The sequence below is a fragment of the Lonchura striata genome, chromosome 1 (genome assembly GCF_050655825.1).
Source record: "Lonchura striata isolate lonStrDom1 chromosome 1, ASM5065582v1, whole genome shotgun sequence".
Taxonomy (NCBI): domain Eukaryota; kingdom Metazoa; phylum Chordata; class Aves; order Passeriformes; family Estrildidae; genus Lonchura; species Lonchura striata.
In genome coordinates this window covers 34218275-34238821 of record NC_140703.1, presented here as the reverse complement: position 1 = coordinate 34238821, position 20547 = coordinate 34218275, and the positions used below count along the sequence as shown (strand labels likewise).

Here is a 20547-nt window from a genome sequence, read left to right as displayed (position 1 = left end):
TAAAAAAACAGTGTGATCAATATATTTCCACTGCCCCAAATTGTGACTGCATAAACAACACAAATCAGCATGCTCATGGGTAGAATGCATATTCTGCAGTTGTTACAAACTACTGCCCTTTGTCTGACTTGGTGCTAAACCAGCATGATATATGGGGGACCGTGTTGTCAGAAAGCATTGATTGGGCTTGAAGCCCTCAGAACCACTAAATGTGGCAAATTTTGTGGGTTTTGATGATTGTAAACAGGATTTTGTGACCAAATTCCACTTGGAGTCACCATGTTCTTCTATATTTAGTTGCATTAGGAAGAACTCTTTTTTTTTTTTCCATCCCAGTCCTGAATTACAAAGCATGAGCTGGCCAGTCAGCTGGACATTGACAGGGATGATCTGTGCTGGTAACATGATTATGATCTGTAAAATGAACCCTCTTTCATCAAATCTGTGACTTGAAACAGGCTGTTCCTGAATTTATGATAACAGAGATTTTGGGGACTGTTGATGGTATTTCTTTTTAACCCACACCCTGGAGAATAGATTTTAAATTATCTGTAACCGGAGCTTTTGTATGTCATGACAAAAATAATACCAGTAGGAATTTGTTTCCTGTCACCTTGAGTTTATCCAAAGGTAAGAGCAGTGGGCTTAGATCTCATCTGGAAGGGTGGAGGGGGGAAAGCTTGACCTACACCCTTTAGAGCTGTGGATCAGTACTGCTCCATTCTGTTTCAGCAAAATAAAATACTCCATGGGAGAGTTGTATCATTTTTGGTGAAAGGCAAATAAGAGGAGTTTGTAAAATAAGAGAAGTGGACTCAGATATTCACCTGGAGTTCTTTAATCCATCAATCTGTTATGCAGAAGATGAACAAATCAAATACACATTTGTGCTCATGCAACTAAGTCAGTAAAAGGTACAGCTGGCCCCAGATCTCTGTCATTTATTAACAGAGAGTGAGATGCAAAATATGTCTCTTTTATAAAAATAAATAGATGGAAAATTCCAGTGCAAAGACATGAGTGAAGCCATGCTTTGGAGGGAACAGAAAAACCTGATGTAGCTCAAACTTGCTAAGCACAATAAACGTCCTTAAGCATGAGGTACTATTTATACTGGAAAAGGGCGATAAGTGAATCACTTCTGATTACAGTCAAACATATGTTCTACAAATGCAGCTGCTATTTCAAACTCCACACTTAGCTCAATTTATAGCTGCTTCCAAATTCTGCAGTCTGTGAGTTACAATATAATGGCTGTTTATGGGAACATTCTCTCTCCAGAGAATTTGTTTGCATTCTATCTGAATAGCTATTTTTTGTTTACCTTCTTTTTCTGAGCCCTGGGGTGTAACTTGCTTTTCTTTACCAGTCAACAGCACTGATAATGATTCTTCTCAAGAGTTTGCCTGAATTAAAGAGAAGCAAACATGCACAAAGCCATGCTAAGTATAGCACAACCCCATCACTAGTCATGAAAAGCACGTAGCATTTATTAGCAGTAACATTTAAAAATTATTTCACTGCTGAGTGGAATATTCACTCTCAGAACAAACATATTCTTTCCTGGAAAGGATATAGTGACATTTTCTTCCCTTAAAGTTTTGTGTCTGTTTTCTCCTACATCTTGGTGCATAACAAGATCCTGATTCTGCCATATGCCTGTCTCCCTCAATACCTTAGTGTACAAAATGAGCCAAGCCCTGCAATTTTTTTTTTTAATGGCCTCATTTTTCTTTCCTAAATGACCACTGAATAGAGTGTTCAGTATTGTTAGAGGAGAAGAATACCAGAGTTAAGGCAGATGATAAACAAGATTTTAGCTGTAGCCTAATGGCATTCTCATATCTGGACATGTGTGTAGCACAGTGGTATTTCTTATGTGGCAAAAAGACTATTATGAAACATCTTAATGGACTCCAGAAAGAATCACTCATGGAGTTCTTCATCTGCTTTTAGGCTTGATAGCCCTTAAATATCTAACCGTGTACAGTTACAATGATGAGATTGAAACTGTATATAAATAATAAGAGAGACTTAGTCTATACAGTTGTTAAAGGCTGGGAGGAGTTGATGGGAGGAGTGTTTGTTTCTGCACAGTGGTAAAGAAATAAAAGAAGTAGTTGCAAAAAGTTTGATCTGAAAGAATTCGTACTAACAAGAAATCCAGGATTTAGAAGGGGGAGAATAAAAGTATCTTGATGTGTTCAGGGGAAAAAAAAAAACCAGCAAGATAACAACGGAGAAAAAGATTTTGCTACAAGAGTCTGTGATTAGAATGATTCACTGGTCCTTTCCAGTTTTAATCTCCTATTATGCACTTCAAATACAGGTCATGCCAAGACTTAGGCTAGTAGCTTCTTGGGAGCAGGCAGCTTTGCATCAATTTACATGTACTTCGAGTCACCAAGCATTTGTACTTCAGTACTTAGAACTTTTTATCTGGATTGTTGAGTATAAATGGCTGATCAAGTTCACTGGCAGCAAATATCTGCAGTCAATCGTATTTATTCCCAGGAATAAAAGGTGAGGTGTAAAGGCTGGTGTGGAGTCTGTATACAAGGTTGGTGGAAGTGAGAAATATTGCCTTCAGCCATGGACTGTGGAAAATAAGTCTAGGAACTTCTGATACTTCACAGACTAATGAAGAAGTTATGAAGAAGACTCCTCTGGGCAGTTTTATTTTCACCCCATCCTGTAGAACTTGGTGCCTCTGTGCATAATTCCCATGTATTTTGAAACATTTAACTTCCATTCTGCACCTGTGTCTGATGGACACAAACATGCAGGGTACAAGAAGTGCTAACATGAGGCTCTCCCAATAACAGTCTCATACATTAATTAGTACAGGCAGTCACAGATAGTCTCTGCAAGAAGGGCTGATTGCTGATAAATATCCAGATCAAACTCACAGTGTTATTCACTTGGGAATAACACAAGGAATGTTTTCCCTGTGAATTCAGAAGAAAAATGAGCTATAGGGGAGGGCTGTATCTAATAATATATCTAATAATATTCTTTTCTCCTCATCCTCTGGGCATTCCCCTCAGTCTTTTCATGCTCCATCTCCTACTTGCGGGATTTTCCCACTGATGGGAATTTGGACCCCAACCCGCTAAAAGCCATGCTTTTGAAGCAGTAGTGTTTGAAAAGTGTGAAAAGATGGTCTTTATTGCTTGCCACCTTCATAGAGGTCCTGTAGGGCTATTACATTTAAAAACCTGATTGCATTCCTCTGCTTGTAACTCCTGTGAACTGTTATTAATATGTATTTTAGAAAGCAGTAAATAAAATGTGAATGAAGAAGAAGGTTCTCTGCCTGACATATTTATTGAGAAAAAAGCACGAGTGATGCTTGCTGCACCTACAGCTTTCCGTTTTTCTAACCACTGCCTCCTTGTAATGCTTACCTCGAGCTCTCAGTGGCTGGGAATTGCAAGAAGGTTCCAAGTTGTAGAAACCTTGAATGAACAAGGCTTTGTAAATAAACAAAACCATTTAAAATTCATTAGTCCATTTATGTTTCAAACAATTATAAATGCGCAAGAGGATTTGTTTTTCCAGTGAGGACCCTTAAACCCTGATGCATTACTGCTTGTTAGACTTGTCTCTAGTTCCTGAGCTTGAGCAAATAATACACTGCTGCTGTACAGGAAAATAAAAATTGAACATGTTAACCGCACGATTCCATGCAGCTCCTACAAGACAGTATTCTTAGCTAGATGGAGGTTTGCTGTAAGGAAGCTAAAAAGGCATCAGCCTTGTATGCATCAACTCTCCAGGCTGGCAGGAAGGTATTTTTAAAAATTAAGCCTATTCCTCTGAAAGAGCACTTTGTACTTGGAAGCCGAGTCGGACACCAGCAACACAGGTTGGAGGTGGCCCCTCCCTGGAGCGGAGCTGGTACTTCAGAGCAGCTTCTGCCCAGGGCAGGTCGGGTGGCCTCACGGCACCAACCAACTCCTCGCTCACCCACACTCGCTCCCAGGCAGGGCTCCACCCGAGCTTCCCCGCAGCACCCGCAGGTGCTGGGTTTCTAAAAGTAAATGGCAATAGCCCGCCACAGCAGCAGGTCAGCTCAAGCTGGGTGTCTGCGCAGAGGGATGCTCAACAAAGAAGTCCCTGAGCTTTTAGACCCTCAGTCCATTCTTCTCGCGCCTCTTGCTCCAGCTCTGATTTTTGGTGGCGTTCTCTCATTCTGTGTTCGTGCGGGCTCATCACTGACCCGTTTCCTGCGCCGGTGCCCCGCCACCCTCACGGCACAGGATTCCTGGCACCCAGCCTGCCTCCCCTCCCTGCCGCCCCCGCGCGCTCCGGCGCCTCACGGAGCCCCGCCCTCCCCGCGCACGCGCGGCCCGCCCGCGGCGCCGCCAGCGCGGCCGGCGCGCGCGCTTCAAACCGGCGCGGCGGGCGCGGCGCATGCGCGGGGCGGCGCCGGCGCGGGGCGGGGGGCGCGCGCGCCATGGCGGCGGGCGGGCGCGGCTGGTTCCGCGCGCTGGCGCTCGGCGTCTCCTTCCTCAAGTGCCTCCTCATCCCCGCCTAGTAAGGAGCTTCCCTCTGCACCGCACGGGACGGGGCCGGGCGGGTGGTGTAGGGCTGCCGCCAACCCCCGAGGGCGGCCGGGCGCGGGCAGCGTGGCGCCGCGCTCCTGAGGGAGGCCCTGAAGGTCCATGTGGCTCCCGGGTTCGTGAGGGAAGCGAGGCGGCGCTGCCTCCGCCCCGTGGCACAACTTTCCTTTCCTCTTTGAAAGCCCTTCTTGCTCGTTCCGGCTGGCTGCTGTTCGGGAAGACTGAAACTGTGCTGAAACAATAATGCTCTATAATTTTAAGTTTTTGTACTGAGAAAACCCCCTAACAAATTCCTAATAAACTTCAGTTAGAACTTGGAATTTTGCATTAATTGTCCGGAAAAGCCAAGCTATAAATAGTTCTTGCCCTGTAAGCACCTGTATTAGTGGCTTTTTACATGGTCAGTCATAGGACAAGGAGGAATGGTTTTAAACTAAATAAAATGGGAGATTTAGATCAGACGTCAGGAGAAAAATCTTTCCTGTGAGCTTGGTGAGGCACTGGTACAGGCTGCCCAGACAATCTGCATACCCTGTCTCTGGAAGTGTTCTAGGCCAGGTTGGATGGAGCTTTGAGAAACCTGGTCTAGTGGAAGGGTGGTTGATATGAGATGGTCTTTAGGGTCTCTTCCAACCCAAACCATTCTATGATACATCTTTAGCATAAAGTTCTTGAGAAGCATTGTTACTGTTTCTGTTACTTGATTGCTGTGGTGTCCTAGAACTGATAAATTGAGTGGCTTCCTTCTAATCTGCATGTGGTGATGTGCTCTGAATTTTCTCCCTCCTTAGTGCATGCATACATCTGACTCTTAACATGAACCTTCTCTAGTTACTCCACAGATTTCGAAGTCCATAGGAACTGGCTTGCCATCACCCACAACTTGCCCCTCTCTCAGTGGTACTACGAGGTAAGGACACATTTGGGGTGGTTTTTAGCTGTGTATGAATTACAAGCACGTTGGGTATGACAGACTTTGTGAATGGTGGAAGATGTGGTTGGCAGCTGTCATTAGTGGGACAAAAAGGTGCCAGTCACAATTTGCTGGCCTTGTGTAGCATTTAGATAGAAAATGAAAGTTAGTTGGCGAAGCTGCAAGTACTTATGAAGGCAAAATGGGAAAAGCAATTAAGGCACTTGGGTTATTGGAAATGCTGTGTAGCACCAGGGCAAGTTGAATTGTACTCTTAAATTGCTGATGTCTGTGTTCTTCTCATTGGTGATACACAGTTACCAGAATAAAGAGTGAGTCATGCTGACGGGTATATACATCTTTCCATTATGAAATCAATTACTGTATTTAAATTTTGAGCCTTTGCTGGTGTGCTAGTAGCATGCATTGATTTTTATCTAGACGAATCACCTTTAGGTTTGTCGTGACTCAGCCTACCTAATTGGGTTTTAATCTGTCCCCTGGTATCTGCTGGAGTACAGGGATAGATAGATACTGTAGTGTCTCCTACTCCACATAAGCATCTAGAAGTAAATGATTTGTGAAGGTCAGAGCTTTGTAGGACTGATCCAAGGACTGTTTTACAAACAGATTTTTATAATGTCAGCATTAGCCCTATGCCAGAACATAGGATGCCTTTCATCAATACAGCATAAGCATTTGGGAACATGCTCACTGAAAAACATACCCCACCCCAACCTGCTCTGTACATGCCTCTTCCTCTCCTATTTCCACAGCCAAGGAGTTAATTCTTGGTAGGTCATAACAAATGTCCTTATGGGAAGAGATCACATAATGCCATTTGATATGGTTGTTTGAGAGTTAAGACTTGTTAGCTGATGAGTGAAAGTCATTTTGAGGCTGAAGCCTTTGCTGGTGTATTAGTAGTATGCATTGATTTTTATCTAGATAACTCACCTTTGGGTTTGTCATGACTCAGCCTACCTAAGGTTGATTGTGTTGGTGATCGCTCTAATAGAGACAAACACTGTCTCTGAGTTATTTTACTGAGATTATGTAATAATGACCCTATTACTGTAAAATTATTTGTAGACAACAGTTATATACTGGTTAGTGCAGGTGCACAAGATGCTCTTTAATCTTTTCCTGCTAATCAGGAAATGTCACATCTCTGCCAGTACTGCAGGAGAACAGTTTAAAGCACCACAGAGCTGGCTACAGATTGTGGAGTGATTGGAGTTACATGGAGGGTACGGAGAGAAAATGCATTAGCTGGTTTGTTGCACTGAAGGACTGCAAACAGCATGGTTTGTTATTTTGTCTTTAGGCGACCTCAGAATGGACCCTGGATTATCCACCATTTTTTGCTTGGTTTGAATATGTGCTTTCTCACATTGCCAAGTACTTTGACCCCCAGATGTTGGTCGTTGAAAACTTGAATTACGCCAGTCGTGCAACCATCATCTTCCAAAGGCTTTCTGTCATCTTTACAGATACCCTCTTCATATATGCAGTTCATGAGTAAGTCTTAATGTTCTGATTTTAGGGATAGTGGGTAGTCCTTTGTATGTGGGTTTGTTTTGTAGACACAACAAATAACTATTTGTACAAATAAGCTTGTAAATGAAGAGAAATGCCAGAGTTGCTTGAACTTGTTCAAGGAGAATCTTGAAATATTCTGCTAAACACAAGATAGCACATTTTTCTTGGAGATACAGTTGCACTACATGTGATGATTTGCAGGCACTTGGACACCAGTTGCTGTTTCATGTGTTATACTTAGGTTTGCTTATGCACTGAACTCATTTTGTAGGAGATGCAGGACAGCTGGTGTGCTCAGAACAGGTTTTTTCCTGTTACTTTTCTTATTACTCTGTTTTTTTCTAGAAGCATAAAGGAGATCTGTCACAAAATGGCAGTATTATCAAATATGCAAAATTGCTCTAGTGTTTTTGATGATAAACTGATTATTCCAAGTCTGATGTAATTAGGATTGGATGCTTTCATTGCGGCCTGACTGAAGAATTTTTTACCTTACTCCTAAAGAGTAGGGGAGGGGGAGTTGTTCTGAGAAATGTGTTGCCTACCTTAATGATTTGGTTATAAGAGTCTTCCATCATTTTATTCTTTCTGCTCAAGACCTGGGTAGGAAGTTCTCTGATTGGAGCACTGCCTAAGCTCCTTTATTTACTTTCTTTATGCTAGCTAGCTTTGCACTGTGACTTCTTTTCCTTTTATTGTTTTGACTCACAGATGTATGAATGTGAGGCTGAAGGCTCAGGGCTGGTGTGTGCACAAGGTCATTTCACCAAGAGAGGTGGCATATGCCCTGTGCCTGGAAAAATTCAAGGCCAGGTTGGATGGTGATTTGAGCAACCCAGTCTAGTGGAAGGTGTTCTGCTCATGGCAGGGAGGTTGCACTAATAGTCTTTCAACACTGATGATCTGTAACTTTTTTATGTAATTTAAGACTGCTTTCAGGAGTCATATGAACCATATTGCTTCACACTGAGAAGTAATAAGTTGTTTTTAACCAACAGAAATAACTCATAATATGTCAGGAGGCCGAAGTAGCCAGAGAGAGGTTCATGTCCAGCTGAGGACCTTAAATACAACACTATTTTGTTTCCAAAAGTAGCAATACACTGCTCATGAAAGCAATGAAGGTTATGACAGCTTTACAGTTACTGAGTGGGAGTCTTGAACCTGAGACTGTTATGTAGTGTAAGCTTTAGCATGTGGAGCACACCACAGCTATTGAAATTGAAAATTCCTTTTTATATTAGACTTTGTTCATGATACTGTTTGCCTTTGTTGAATTTAGCAAGAATTTTATCATTGCCTTGCATCCTGGTAAAATGGCTAACTTCAGAGTAAGTGCAGCTCTTCACTCTTAAAATCAACAATGTTTTTGCTTATATGTTTGAATTAAAGCTTTTGTTTCTTCTGCTCTTGCTTAGGTGCTGCAGATGTATAAATGGAAAACGAGCTGCAAAGGATATCCTGGAAAAACCAACATTTATTCTTGCTGTTCTGCTCTTGTGGAATTTTGGGTTGTTAATTGTGGATCGTATCCTTTCAAACCGGTGTGGGTTGGTGGTGGTTTGTTTGGTTTTTTAACAACCTCTTACAGTGTGTGGCACAATCCTATATTATTATTGCTGTCATAGCAAGTAACACTGCTGGGGTTGTTTCTGGGATTAGTTAAATAACTTTGTTTTCATTAGAATTACTATTTGGCAAAATGGAAGTTCATCAGTCCTTGGTCTGATTTTCCAGAAGTGGAGGAGGACCAACCAGTCTGGCAGCAATGTGCCTGTTCCTGCTGGCTGTTCCTCCTCTGCACACCTGCAGGAGTATTAGCAGAGTGGCTCCATGTTCTGGGTGTGGTTCCAAGTTTGTCCTGTGGCAAGGAAAATCTGCAAAGTGTTTTGAGACTCAGAATGTATTCAATTGGTTTAACTTTATATGGGAATTAGGAAGTCTTTCTAAAGAAGAATCATGGAATTGTAAGTGGTTTGGACAGGACCTTAAAGATCATTTTGTTCCAACCCCCTGCCTTAGGCAGGGACACTTCCATTAGACCAGGTTACTCAAAACCTCATTCAGCCTGACCTTGAACAATTCCAGAGATGAGGCATCCACAACTTCTCTGGGCAACCTGTGCCAGTTCCTCATCACTCTCACAATAATTTCATCCTATTATCCAATCTAAATCTCTCCTCTTTTAGTTTAAAACCATTCCTCCTTGCCCTCCATGCCCTTGTCTAAAGTCCCTATCCAGCTCTCTTAGAGCATCTTCTAAAGGAGCTACATGTTCTCCCCAGCATCTTCCCTTTTTCAATCTGAAGTAACCCAAACTATCTCAGCCTGTCTCCATGGAAGAGGTGCTCCAGTCCTCCAAGGATCTTCCTGGCTTTCTCTGAATGCCCTCCAACAGGTCCATATCGTATATAAAAATAACTCTGGAAATTGCAAATCAGTCTTAGCACAGTGTGCATTTAGAAGAAGGACTTAATTTTCTCTGTCATAGTTCTTGTGTATGTTGCCTGCTTATAAGTGGTAGAAAAGTGAGGGCTATTGTCACCATCCATCAACCAATGTGTGGCAGAAACTAATAACTTAAAAATTAAATCAGATATTTAACCTTTTTTGTTTTCTATTAGAGAATTTGCACAGTACATGTGTAGATTGTTGTGTTTCATTTTATCAAGGTAATATGCCAGCATTCGTGTAATTTGTGTCTGACAGTACTTACAGGTAAGGTTAAATAATGACTTGTGTCTATGTGCTGTGAATTTAAGGTTGCTTTCTTGATTTAAATTCTATTTTAATTTTAATTCTCAAAACTTAGTCTTCTCCAGAACACATACTAGTAAAGAAAGCCTGCTTTATTCCTTGACTCGGGTTCAGATATTCACTTCCAGTACAATGGCTTCCTCTTTGGCCTGATGCTTCTCTCTGTTGCTCGGCTGTGTCAGGTAAACCCAAGTGACTCTTGTCTATTTGTTGCCATGTGTATTTTGGGTGCATTAATTCAATTCATAGTGCTGCTCATGTTGTGGGTAAGGATAGTGGCTTCATGTTGAGCTGTGTGAAGCTGGATGTCTAATTATTGAATTTGTGGGGAAGAAAAAAACTTGAAACTCACCATAATTGCTTACTGATGCTGCAGCATTGCAGTTCCCCATAGGAAAGCTATAATCAGTGTTACCCCTGAGCAATGTGGCATCATTTCTTGGCATTTTCTTCCAAATCACCAGGCCTTAGAAAACATACTTCTGAAGCTGTGAAGAGGTGATTGTGTGACAGGATAGTTCCTGTGTCCATACCTGTTACATGTAACACTACTGAATTTGTAATTTGAAGTATATTTGAAGAATATAAGTATTTTAATACTTATAAGAAATGTCCCATCATCTTAGGAGTACAACCAAGGATCATTAAAAGTGACTACAAAGAGAAAAGCTTAGGTTTTATTTTGTTTTCTTTCAGAAAAGGTATTTGGAGGGTGCTCTTCTTTTTGCTGTTCTTCTGCATTTCAAACACATCTACGTATATGTGGCCCCAGCGTATGGCGTTTATTTGTTACGATCCTACTGCTTTACTGCAAATAATGCAGGTAAGATGGGATTTTCCTCACTTTTGGGGGAAGTTGTGTTAATCACTGGAACTAGGGGAGCACTCAAGACCTGCAGATAGAATTGGAACAAAATATCTCAAACAAAAATTCTGCTTGAGAGCAGAATTGCTAGGATCTTGAAGGATCTTTGAAATAGATTTGTTTTGTACAATTCCAGTTCCTGCAAGAATTCTTTGTTAAGAAAAATCAACATGAACAAGCTGCAGGTAGCACATGGAAGCCATAAGAACTATTCAGGATATGGAACAATTAGACAGTATTAGAAACTATTTCAAAGACCTTCTTTGAGTTTCTCCCCACTTTTTAGCACTGAAACATGCCTGATACACCCTACGTGAATAGGGAATGTAAATTTGGAAAATATTAAAAGCTTGTATAATGCAGGAACTGCAATGTGGGCAAAAGAAATGCCAGCAGTTGAAGGAAGAAACTGAATATACTGACATAAAAGGCTGTGTGCCTCTTTTAGAGAGGTGCTAGCCTTATCAATGGAGAATGCTTTGTCTCCCTTTGTGCTTCCCACAGCAGCTGTTTCCTTAAACTTTGTTTCTTGTAGATGGATCCCTGAAGTGGAGAAGTTTCAGCTTTCTTCATGTAACTCTTCTGGGACTGATTGTCTGTCTTGTTTCTGCTCTTTCACTGGGACCCTTCCTAGTATTGGTAATAACCCCTTTCACATGTTATTCCCCTGAACAGTTAGAAAATTTTGTTATAAAAATATAAACCCTGTCTCATCTAAATTGGCCATTTCTTTGATCTTGTTTTCTGTAGGGTCAGCTGCCTCAAGTAATTTCACGGCTCTTCCCTTTCAAGCGAGGTCTCTGCCATGCCTATTGGGCCCCCAACTTCTGGGCTTTGTATAATGCCATGGATAAAGCACTGACAATTCTTGGTCAGTATGTTAATCTTGCTTTTTGGTGCCTGTTTGCAGATAGAGTGCTCTCTCGACTTTAGTCTTCCCCATTTGAAATGTAGGCAGTAAATTATGTTTTCAGATTGCCATAAATTGTATGGTTGTCCACATAATCCAGTGCATCAGCAGTAGGTCAGAGGTCAATCACTTTCCTCTGCCATCCTTCAAAAAAAGAAAAAACTTGGCCATGTACTTAGTTCAGCTACTTAGTTTTCTTTATTAGCATTTATCAGTTTGTGCTTTTTTATGTTTTATTTTTAGGGTTAAAGTGCAATTTTCTTGATGGCACAAAAATCCCTAAAGCCTCCATGACAGGAGGGCTGGTTCAAGAGTTTCAGCACACTGTCCTCCCTTCAGTGACTCCACTGGCAACATTAATCTGTACTTTCATAGCTATATTGGTAAGAGCAACTAATATTTTTTGAATATTTTTTTGTTTTGTCCCTAGTATGTTTTAATTGATAGTATGCACTTCATATGAATTTTGATTATAGGGCAACAGATACATTGTTACTAATACATAGTGACTGATAAAATGTGTTTAGTGGCTTAGATTGGCAGACAATTTTTGCATGCAGCACAAATAGTGGGGGGTTGGCTGTGGTCTTTCAGTATGCTTTTCCCTCCTGGTATTTCAACAAAAATCCTTCAGTCTCTTCTCATACATCCAAATGGATTGATTTCCTCCAGTGCAGTATAACGCTTGTGCCACACACGCACAACCTGGGTGCAGTGGTGTTTAGTAGCATTGAGAAATCTCTTTGGACAATGGCTTGTCTTCAGGATTGCCAGACTTATCACTGAAGTCCTGTTTTTGCCTGTTGTTTCTAGCCCTCTGTTTTCTGTCTTTGGTTTAAACCTCAAGGGCCCCGAGGCTTTCTACAGTGCCTTGTTCTTTGTGCATTGAGCTCCTTCATGTTTGGCTGGCACGTGCACGAGAAAGCAATACTCCTTGCTATTCTGCCTTTAAGGTAAGCAAATTTGGTACAAAGTAGTTGGCCAAACTGAACCTGCAGCCACATGTTGAAGAATCCTCAAAGGGAATCACTTTGTTTTCAGTAAATTTCAGAAGAGGATCTCTTCCATAGAATGCCTTAAGCTGTAACAGTGTAGTGCACTTAAAGTAAATTAATTTCAGGCACAGTTCAAACCTCAATGGGTGCTGTGGTTCACATTTTAAACTGCTGGATAAATTGCTCATGAGCCAGCTGAGGAGAGGGATCTTCTGCACTGTGCTTGACCAGAACAATACACAGGTTCTTCCAAAAGAGCTTCATGCCTGCCTGGGGTAGAACTGAAGCTTTAGTTCATAAGCTGCCTGACCAGTATTGCTACAAACTGTATTTTCCTTCCTCAGAGATTTAGTGATGTTCAAGCTCTTGATTTGTGCTGGGCCTTGCTGATAGTTTTGTTCAGTGGGTGTCTTGTTTTTTGAGGGAGGGTTTCCTGGCTGATTTTTCTCCTGTGTTTTTATCTCTGAGGCCAAATGGTTTGGAAGCAGGAGACTTCATCACAGGTCCAGTGTTAGCAGGGATGGGGCTACTATGAAACTGTTTGACTTGTTCTTGAGTCTTCAGTCAATTGTATAGTCTTCTGCTGAAATTAGGTTTCTTTGATAAAAGAAAAAAGCATAACAAATTATTGTTGTTTTTAGCTTATTGTCTATTCAGAGAGCCAAGGATGCTGGCATCTACTTGATTCTGGCAACAACAGGGCATTTCTCACTTTTTCCATTGTTGTTCACAGCACCAGGTAAGATGTTCTTCTATTAGTTAATTTTTATACAGTTTGCAACATTGAGCTCAATAGTCTTGATTGATTTGTTTGTCATTTTGCTTTAGTCACTTCCCAGTTGTTTGTGTTTTCTTTAGGAAAGGAAAATCTTATTTGTAGTGCTTTCTCAAATAGTAATTATAATTTATGTGTTCAGTATGTTTATAGATAGTTGAAGCAAGTGTATTGCAAATGCTTGGTGTTTGCTTTAGTAAATGTTTGTACTTATTTTTAGGTATCCTAAGCAGTAAAACATGTAGGTATGGAGAAAATAAAGCCAGATAATGCAAATGTGACTAGTAAGATTTAAAGACACTACAATATATATGTGGCAAAAGCTTTTTATCATTAATTTTAAAAATACATAATGTTTTTTGTTTTTCAGAACTTCCAATTAAAATACTGCTTATGCTGTTGTTTACTGTTTATAGCTTCTCGTCATTGAAATCTCTGTTCAGGTAATTAAAGAAATTTGATCTTAATGCCAGGAACAACGTTTCTTCTGGTGTTGGGAACAGCCATTGTCATAAGGGACAAACAGCACAGAAAACTGATGCTGAAGAGTCAAATTAAGATGTTACTAGTCAAAAGATGCTGCTGCCTCTGTTCTCAGGAGGCAATGCTTAAATTAGGATAATTGCAGCACATCCTGGTAATTGTGACAGCTGCCCAGTTAGTCCCAGGAGGCTGTAGATCCCCACCTGCCTCTTGCTTTCTTAAAGCATAGAGTTGTGATGCTGTAACGTGTGAGGATTTCATTTGGTATTCTAGTATTTACAACAGTGATTTGTCTGCTGATTGTTTCTCTTATTGTACTGTGGATTTTTTCAGTAGTAGTTAGTATTTTAATGTGTGGAAAGGACGGGTTGTAAATAACATTCATTTGCAAGCTGTAATTGGTCAACAAAACCACAAGTATTTGGTTGGCAGAACATAGAATTGCCAAAGTCACCCTGTGTAGTTTCACAGCCTGTGGATCTCTTACCGCTTGGCCAAAGATAGTGCTTATCATTATAACCCCTGCAGTCCCCACTTCTCTCTTTCCCAAACTTTTCAGGGCAAACCCGAGCTGTAATGAAGTGCTGTAAACATGTATTCAGTACTTCAGACACCTGCTGTTGTAGGTGATTTTCTTTAAGAATTCAGTCATTCTGTCTCAAGAGCTCTAGCTAAAAAACTCATAGGAGCTTAGTTTTTGTTAAGAGAGGGAGCTTTTGCAAGTTTCTGAGTTTTTTAAGTTGCCATGAAAATTCACTTTAAAACATGAAATTCCCTTTAAACTACCTGCAATAAACTCCTGCCATCAGTGTCCTTTGCAAGAGAGATAGATCACAGAAAAGTCCATCCTACAGAAAGCTTGGGGAAGAGGTTAAAAAAATCTGACATTTCCATTCTTTGGCTCTAGAACAACTTTGGTGGAACAAGTCTTTGTATGAAGGGCTGTTCAGTTGTTCACTGAAACCCAGTGAGGTGAAGCAGAACAATTGATGAGGTTTCTCCTTAGGCTTCCAAGGCATCCTGGAACTTGATAAGGACATTGAGCTGTACTCTTGGTTATCACACTGCTTTTTTCCTACTGAAACTCTTAACTTGCTATTTAAGCCATTATTGCAGTCTAATGGGAGATTCTCTTTGCATTGAGATAGCTGAAATACAGAATAGTTATTTTTAGTTAACATATGTTTTAACAGTACCTCTTTTTTTATTTCTCTGGCAGGAGAGAGAAACCTCTACTTAACTGGCTTGAAACAATCTACCTCATCCAACTAGTGCCCTTGGAAATCTTCTGTGAAATCATATTTCCCCTGACCCCCTGGAAACGGCACTTCCCCTTTGTCCCCCTGTTGCTGACCTCAGTGTACTGTGCTCTGGGAATCACATACGCTTGGCTGAAACTCTACGTCTCTGTCTTGACTGAGAGAATTCCTGTCAGACAAAAGGCTGAGTAAAGCCACAGTGCTGGGACCAGTCCCAGGACACCCCTTGGAGGGGATTCCTGGCACGGTGAGGGGTTGTCACAAGGCCATCCAAGACGAGACACGGTGTATGTGTGCCAATGCCACATGGGCGATCTTCTTCCAACACTCCTGTGCTGCCCAGCGAGGATACCTCTGATCAGAAGCTCTGTCACAGTGACGGGAGGGCTGCGGGTAAACTGAAGCTTAAGGTCCAGACTTCTGGCCTGAGGAAAACCTGCCTGATTCTCCCGTTATGGTTCGTATTTGAATAGAAGTTGCTGCGGCGAATTACAAGGGATGATTGCTGTGTAGGAGAGCATTGTAACTGTGTTCTATGGAATTTGTAAATTAAAAAGTTGGTATTTTTTGTCTGAGTATTTCTTGCCTTATTTCTGTTCCTGTCTAAACCCTGCTTTTGAGGGACACACACACACAACTAAGTGTGTAGCTGGAAACTTGTCCTGAGGTGCTTTGTCAAACTCTTGCACACTCAAATACCAAATTTTAATATGTCCATGTCATGTTGATCTCCTTGTTTCATAGATACTTTGCAAATAGGCTTTCATATTCTTCTAGTAGCTCTTTTTTTGTAGACCAGATGATCAAATTGAGGCATGCTACTAAAATTAAAAAGTATTTTAATGCTATTGAACATACCTGATAATGTGGCTGCATTAGCTGTATTTGTAAGTCATGTAAAATTCTGTAATTCTTAACAAAAGATCAGGTGTCCATGGTTCCTGTAATGACTTAAGGAAAAGGTAGATTGTTTTCTGCATCTGTGGAATCATGTTCCTCAAAGAATAGCAGTTATTTTTGCAGTAAATAATTATACCTTTTAAACTCTACATAACCATCCCTAGAAGATGTTGCTGTGATGTTGGGGTCTGATTTGGACTCCAGTGCTGACCTAAAAATGGGAGGAGAGAGAGATGGATTTTTTATTACTACTATTACTATTTTTGACAGTAGTTTCTGAACTTTCTTCTATGTTAGGTGAAGTATGGGACCCCTTCATCAAGGATAGCCAAGGGGATTGTTATGCTGTTTTAGTTCTTTGAATATTTAGGGTGTTTAAAATAGTGGCACTTGTTAGGGCAACAGGTAAATTAATCACTGTGGATGTTTCTGTAACCAAATTCTTTGTACATTTAAAGTTTTCACTGCCGGTGATTTTATATTCAAGACATTCTCACTCTGGTTTTCATTATTTTCTCACAGTTTCTGCTTTTTTACACTATCAAGGGCTTTGCCATGTTGTTTTAGCTGCTGTGGCTGCCAGTGGTGCCACAATGCTTCTTGCACCTGTATTTTATCTCAGCTCCAAGCCTCAAAGCTCTGCTCAGGGCTAGGCATCCACAGTGCTTGTGTTTATCTGTCTACTGGGCTGTCCTGTGTAGGGAAATGGTGATATGTAAGAATATGCTCTTCTCCAGCCGTGCCTTTGCACATCCTGAAATCCTCCAAGAGGCCGCACAGCAAAGCTGTGGGTGTGCCAGCCCTGGAAGTGTTCAAAGCAGGGTTGGATGGAGCAACCTGCTCTAGTGGCAGTTCTCCCTGCCTATGGTAGGGTGTTGAGAGTGGATGACCATTTAGGTCCCTTCCAACCCAAACCATTCTGTGATTCTCTGAAGTTAAACCTGTGACTGGAAGTGGCTGTACATCATTATTGTACGATCCCAGGTTCAACTGAAGCATTTCCCACTGCAGAGCAGCAACGGCCCAACCTCCTTCTGTGTGGATGTCTGGAAAATCCACAAACCCCAGAGGTTTATGCCTAAAAAGGAGGCAGAGGAGTCCTTCAGCTTTATTTGAATAAAGGGGGAGAGGCACTGGGGCACACACCCGCAGGGTTTTCTCTCTCCAGGTTTCGGGGCTGCAGCCTCCCTTGTTCCTAAACTCCCGGCCGCACGTGTCCCCCTTCCTTTCCCCATTGCTGAGGGGTTAGGGAGGTACAGCCTTCCCGAGCTGCCCACCACATCTTCCCCCTTGAACCTCCTGTTTTCCCAAAGCTCAGAGGTTCAGGCTTGTGCAGACCCGGGGCAGTTTCAGAGCCAAGGTGCCAGGGCTCTGCAACAAACCGGCTGCCCTAAGCCAGCAGAGACATTCAGACCTGTTTCAAAGATGTTAACACCTATACCTTCACCCATCAAACTGTGTGTAAAGACATGAGCTTTCCTTTCATGGACAAAGGCTAAATAATACGTTTTTAGGAAAGAGGCTGAGAAGCCTTTGGGAGCTGTGATGTGTTTTGTTAATGCAGGTTTCTTCAACGGTTCCGTCTATCCTGCGACAGTGGCAAATTATTTAATGTGATTTCGTATTAGTTAAACCCGAAAAAACTAACACTATGTGTTAGGTCTCAGACTTTAATCTGAGCTCTTAAAATTAATTAATTAATTAAGCCCCTAATTTACTTCTTGGCCGGCCTCGCTGGCCCTGCAGCGGGGCCGCCTCACCCAGTGGGGTTAGGTCTGAGAGAACGCCCTCCTCGACCCGGCTAAGGCCGCTCAGCCTGAGAGTTTGGGATGGGTTTGTGGGATTTGTGGGAGCTGTATTTGTGGGATTTGCGGGAGCTGGATTTCGGGGCGGTGTTTAGGTAAAACAGCCATAAGCGGGGAGGGCGGAACGAGGGAGCGCGGCGCGGGCCGGCGGGGAAGGCGCAGCCGCCGCACCGCTCCCGCGGGCACCTTGGGCGGCGGCAGCCATGGCGTTCCTGCCCGACGAGTCGCGGGCGCTGCCGCCGCCGCCGCTCCTCAACAAGGGCTCGGTGTGGCTCGGGTTCGTGGGGTGGATGTCGGCGCTGATGGACAACGCCTTTAACAGGCGCCCCATCCTCCGAGCCGGTGCGGGGGGACGGGGGAGGCTGAGGGCAGGGGGAACGGAGCGGGTGCGAGGGAGGGCGGAGGGGAGGAGCTGGGGCCGTGCGGGCTTTGGGGTCACGGAGGGATCAATGAAGGGGGAAGGCGAAACAGCGAGGAATGAGGGACTGGAGAGGAAATGGGGGCGACGGGCGGATTTGGGGTGACCTTGAGGGTGACGGGGGCTGGGGCTGGGGAGGAAGCCCCAAGATCCGAGGCTAGAGGCGGTAAAGGGAATATGGGGGCCTGGGAAGAGGGGTGTCACTGAGGGTAAATGAAGTGAGGAGGGAGAGAGGGAGCCCTGGAGGGAAGGGAGTTCTCTGTGTGACTGTGGGGATGGGAGCCAAGGGGTGGGAGCCCCGAAGTGAGGGAGCTGGGGGATTGGGAGGGGCTGGGAAATGGTTTGGAGGTGGAGGGGATCTGGAGCGACTCCCTGAAGGGGGTGGGTGGTGGGAAGGGGAAGGAGGCCTGGCGGGGGCCGTGGGAGCTGTGGGTGCTGTAGAGACCTTGGCAGTGGCGAAGCAGGGAGAGAGGAGTGTCTGGGGGCCCTGGAGAAAGCGGGGCCCTGCGGGGAGCTGGGAGACATGGGGACAATTCCTCTCTCCTCCTGCTGCAGGTATTCACCGGCAGATCCTGTTAGCCAGCCTGGGATACTTTGTTGGCTACCAGCTGGTGAAACGCGCCGAGTACATGCATGCCAAGGTGGACAGAGAGCTCTTCGAGTACATCAGGCACCACCCGCTGGACTTCCAGTCACCAACAGGTACACTCAGCTGGTATTTTAGCAGAGACCTCAGCCTGCCAGAACCCGTGTGCAAAGATTTTGCCAGGCTAAGGCTTCCCTGCTCCTTCACGATCTAAATTGTAGCATTCTAAAGGATTTTCTGATGTGAAAATACATGCTGTTACCGAGCTGTTGTTCTGCATCGATGACCGCCTCTTCCTCCTATAAGCTCATTTTAATATAAAAGTAGCACAGCAAGAAAAAAAAAAAAAAAAAAAAAAAAAAAAAAAAAAAAAAAGACACACCAAACTTGTGCCACTGAAGAAGAAATAATGGAAATTAGAAATCGCAGATTTTATTCTTGTAACTTCACAATTGTACTGTCTATTCCTGTAAAATGCCTGTTGCATATAGATGCCGAAATTTCATTATGAATATTCAGAAAACAAGCAGAACTGGTGAAAAAAGAATAAATAGGAATATCAGGAAACCTGAATTGGTGTTGGCTTAGAGCAATGGTGAAGAACAGGGGTTTTTTACTAAATGTAGTCACTGAACCCAACGATGCAATGGCAAATTTAGGTGAAAATTGTCCATTTTCCAATACAATAGAGTTGGGTGACTCTGGCTGTTAGATTGTGGTCTGTATCATGCCAAGGATTATGTAGAAATAAAAAACTGTTACTATGGAGATTCCTCCACGGGGACCTGTGGAGAGCTGTATGGGGAGAAAAAAAAAAAAGTTGTGCATTTAGTTACAAGAGCAAGCTAATAGTTTGCTGTGGGTAGCAAAAATTAGACTTTTAGTGGTTTTGTTGACATCAAAGATTTAATATGAAACACTTTCCACATTGATCTCAAATGCTGATTAGGTTTTCCTGCCTCTTGCAGAAAAGAAAAGAATAGGGCAGCTCTTGGAGGATTTCTACCCAATTCGCTGAGTGGTGACACAACACAGAAACAATTCCTGCCATCCTGAGAACTTCAGCAAGGTGGCTGCAACTCTTGAACCGTCCATGGCTTAAAAGATGAAACTTTACTCACTTTCTTGTAATGAAAGCTTGATTAAATAGTTATTGTTTAGTTATTTGCTCTTCTGTTCCTTTATGGTTTGTCAGGATGTGGATGACTGATATTTTTAACAGCATAATAACTTTCATTAATGTTTTTTTCAGTTCTTTTAATTGCAAGAATGGCAAGTTGTTCACAAAACATATATTCTATAAAACCCAGAGAGCAGATTTGTAAGTTAATATTTTTTATTTCTCAGTAGCAGTTCTCCTGACCTTTGAACACGTTCTTGGCCAGCCCCTGTTGATGCTGTACCCAAGTCTCGCTGTGACGTTCTTTCTGAACAGCTAACAAAATACATGCTCTCCTTACTTAATTCCATCTCTGTGTTTTTTATTATTATGTAGATTTTTCTTTGCTGCTAATAAGGATTCAACATTTCTGTTTTCTCACTTGGTTGCTGGTTCCTGAATCCAAACACTGACCATATTTGGGGGTGAAGATGTATTGATTTGAGATTTGGGAATCCTTACTCATTTAGCGTTTTGGGTCAAAACTGAGCTTTATCTCTTGTCTCCCTCACACTGAGCTCTGTCCCATGTCACTGCTCTCTCGTGGATATGATGTCTCTAAACAGATTTAAAAGAAGCACTGCCACTCTGATTTTCTTGAACAATCTCGAAGAA

The 20547-nt window shown here is 42.5% G+C and overlaps 2 protein-coding genes across 3 annotated transcripts; both read left to right on the top strand.

Annotated features, from left to right (window-relative positions):
- Nucleotides 1-4443: 4443 nt before the first annotated feature.
- ALG8 (ALG8 alpha-1,3-glucosyltransferase) lies at nucleotides 4444-15639 on the top strand. 2 transcript variants are annotated; one of them, XM_021533858.3, is made up of 13 exons: nucleotides 4444-4539; nucleotides 5397-5475; nucleotides 6806-6999; nucleotides 8439-8548; nucleotides 9892-9959; nucleotides 10474-10600; nucleotides 11178-11281; nucleotides 11393-11513; nucleotides 11796-11935; nucleotides 12366-12505; nucleotides 13189-13286; nucleotides 13693-13765; nucleotides 15025-15639. In XM_021533858.3, the coding sequence occupies exons 1-13, from the start codon at nucleotides 4460-4462 to the stop codon at nucleotides 15254-15256; spliced, it is 1566 nt and encodes a 521-aa protein (XP_021389533.3). In that variant the 5' UTR covers nucleotides 4444-4459; the 3' UTR covers nucleotides 15257-15639. The 2 variants fall into 2 exon arrangements, with proteins under 2 accessions (XP_021389533.3, XP_085448856.1); XM_085592730.1 differs by lacking the exon at nucleotides 4444-4539 and adding an exon at nucleotides 4841-4934.
- Nucleotides 15640-17938: 2299 nt separating this feature from the next.
- Nucleotides 17939-20242, top strand: NDUFC2 (NADH:ubiquinone oxidoreductase subunit C2). The gene is made up of 3 exons (XM_021533857.4): nucleotides 17939-18111; nucleotides 18743-18889; nucleotides 19742-20242. Exons 1-3 carry the CDS (start codon nucleotides 17973-17975, stop codon nucleotides 19789-19791), a joined length of 336 nt encoding a protein of 111 aa, XP_021389532.3. The 5' UTR covers nucleotides 17939-17972; the 3' UTR covers nucleotides 19792-20242.
- The last annotated feature ends 305 nt before the right edge of the window (nucleotides 20243-20547 follow it).

Coding starts and splice junctions, on each gene's coding strand:
- ALG8 (XM_021533858.3), top strand. CDS start 4,460: ATGGCGGCGGGCGGGCGCGGCTGGTTCCGCGCGCTGGCGCTCGGCGTC. Junction 8,549..9,891: donor TGGGTTGTTAATTGTGGATC/GTATCCTTTCAA, acceptor ACTCGGGTTCAG/ATATTCACTTCCAGTACAAT. Junction 13,766..15,024: donor TCATTGAAATCTCTGTTCAG/GTAATTAAAGAA, acceptor TTTCTCTGGCAG/GAGAGAGAAACCTCTACTTA.
- NDUFC2 (XM_021533857.4), top strand. CDS start 17,973: ATGGCGTTCCTGCCCGACGAGTCGCGGGCGCTGCCGCCGCCGCCGCTC. Junction 18,112..18,742: donor GCGCCCCATCCTCCGAGCCG/GTGCGGGGGGAC, acceptor CTCCTGCTGCAG/GTATTCACCGGCAGATCCTG. Junction 18,890..19,741: donor GGACTTCCAGTCACCAACAG/GTACACTCAGCT, acceptor TGCCTCTTGCAG/AAAAGAAAAGAATAGGGCAG.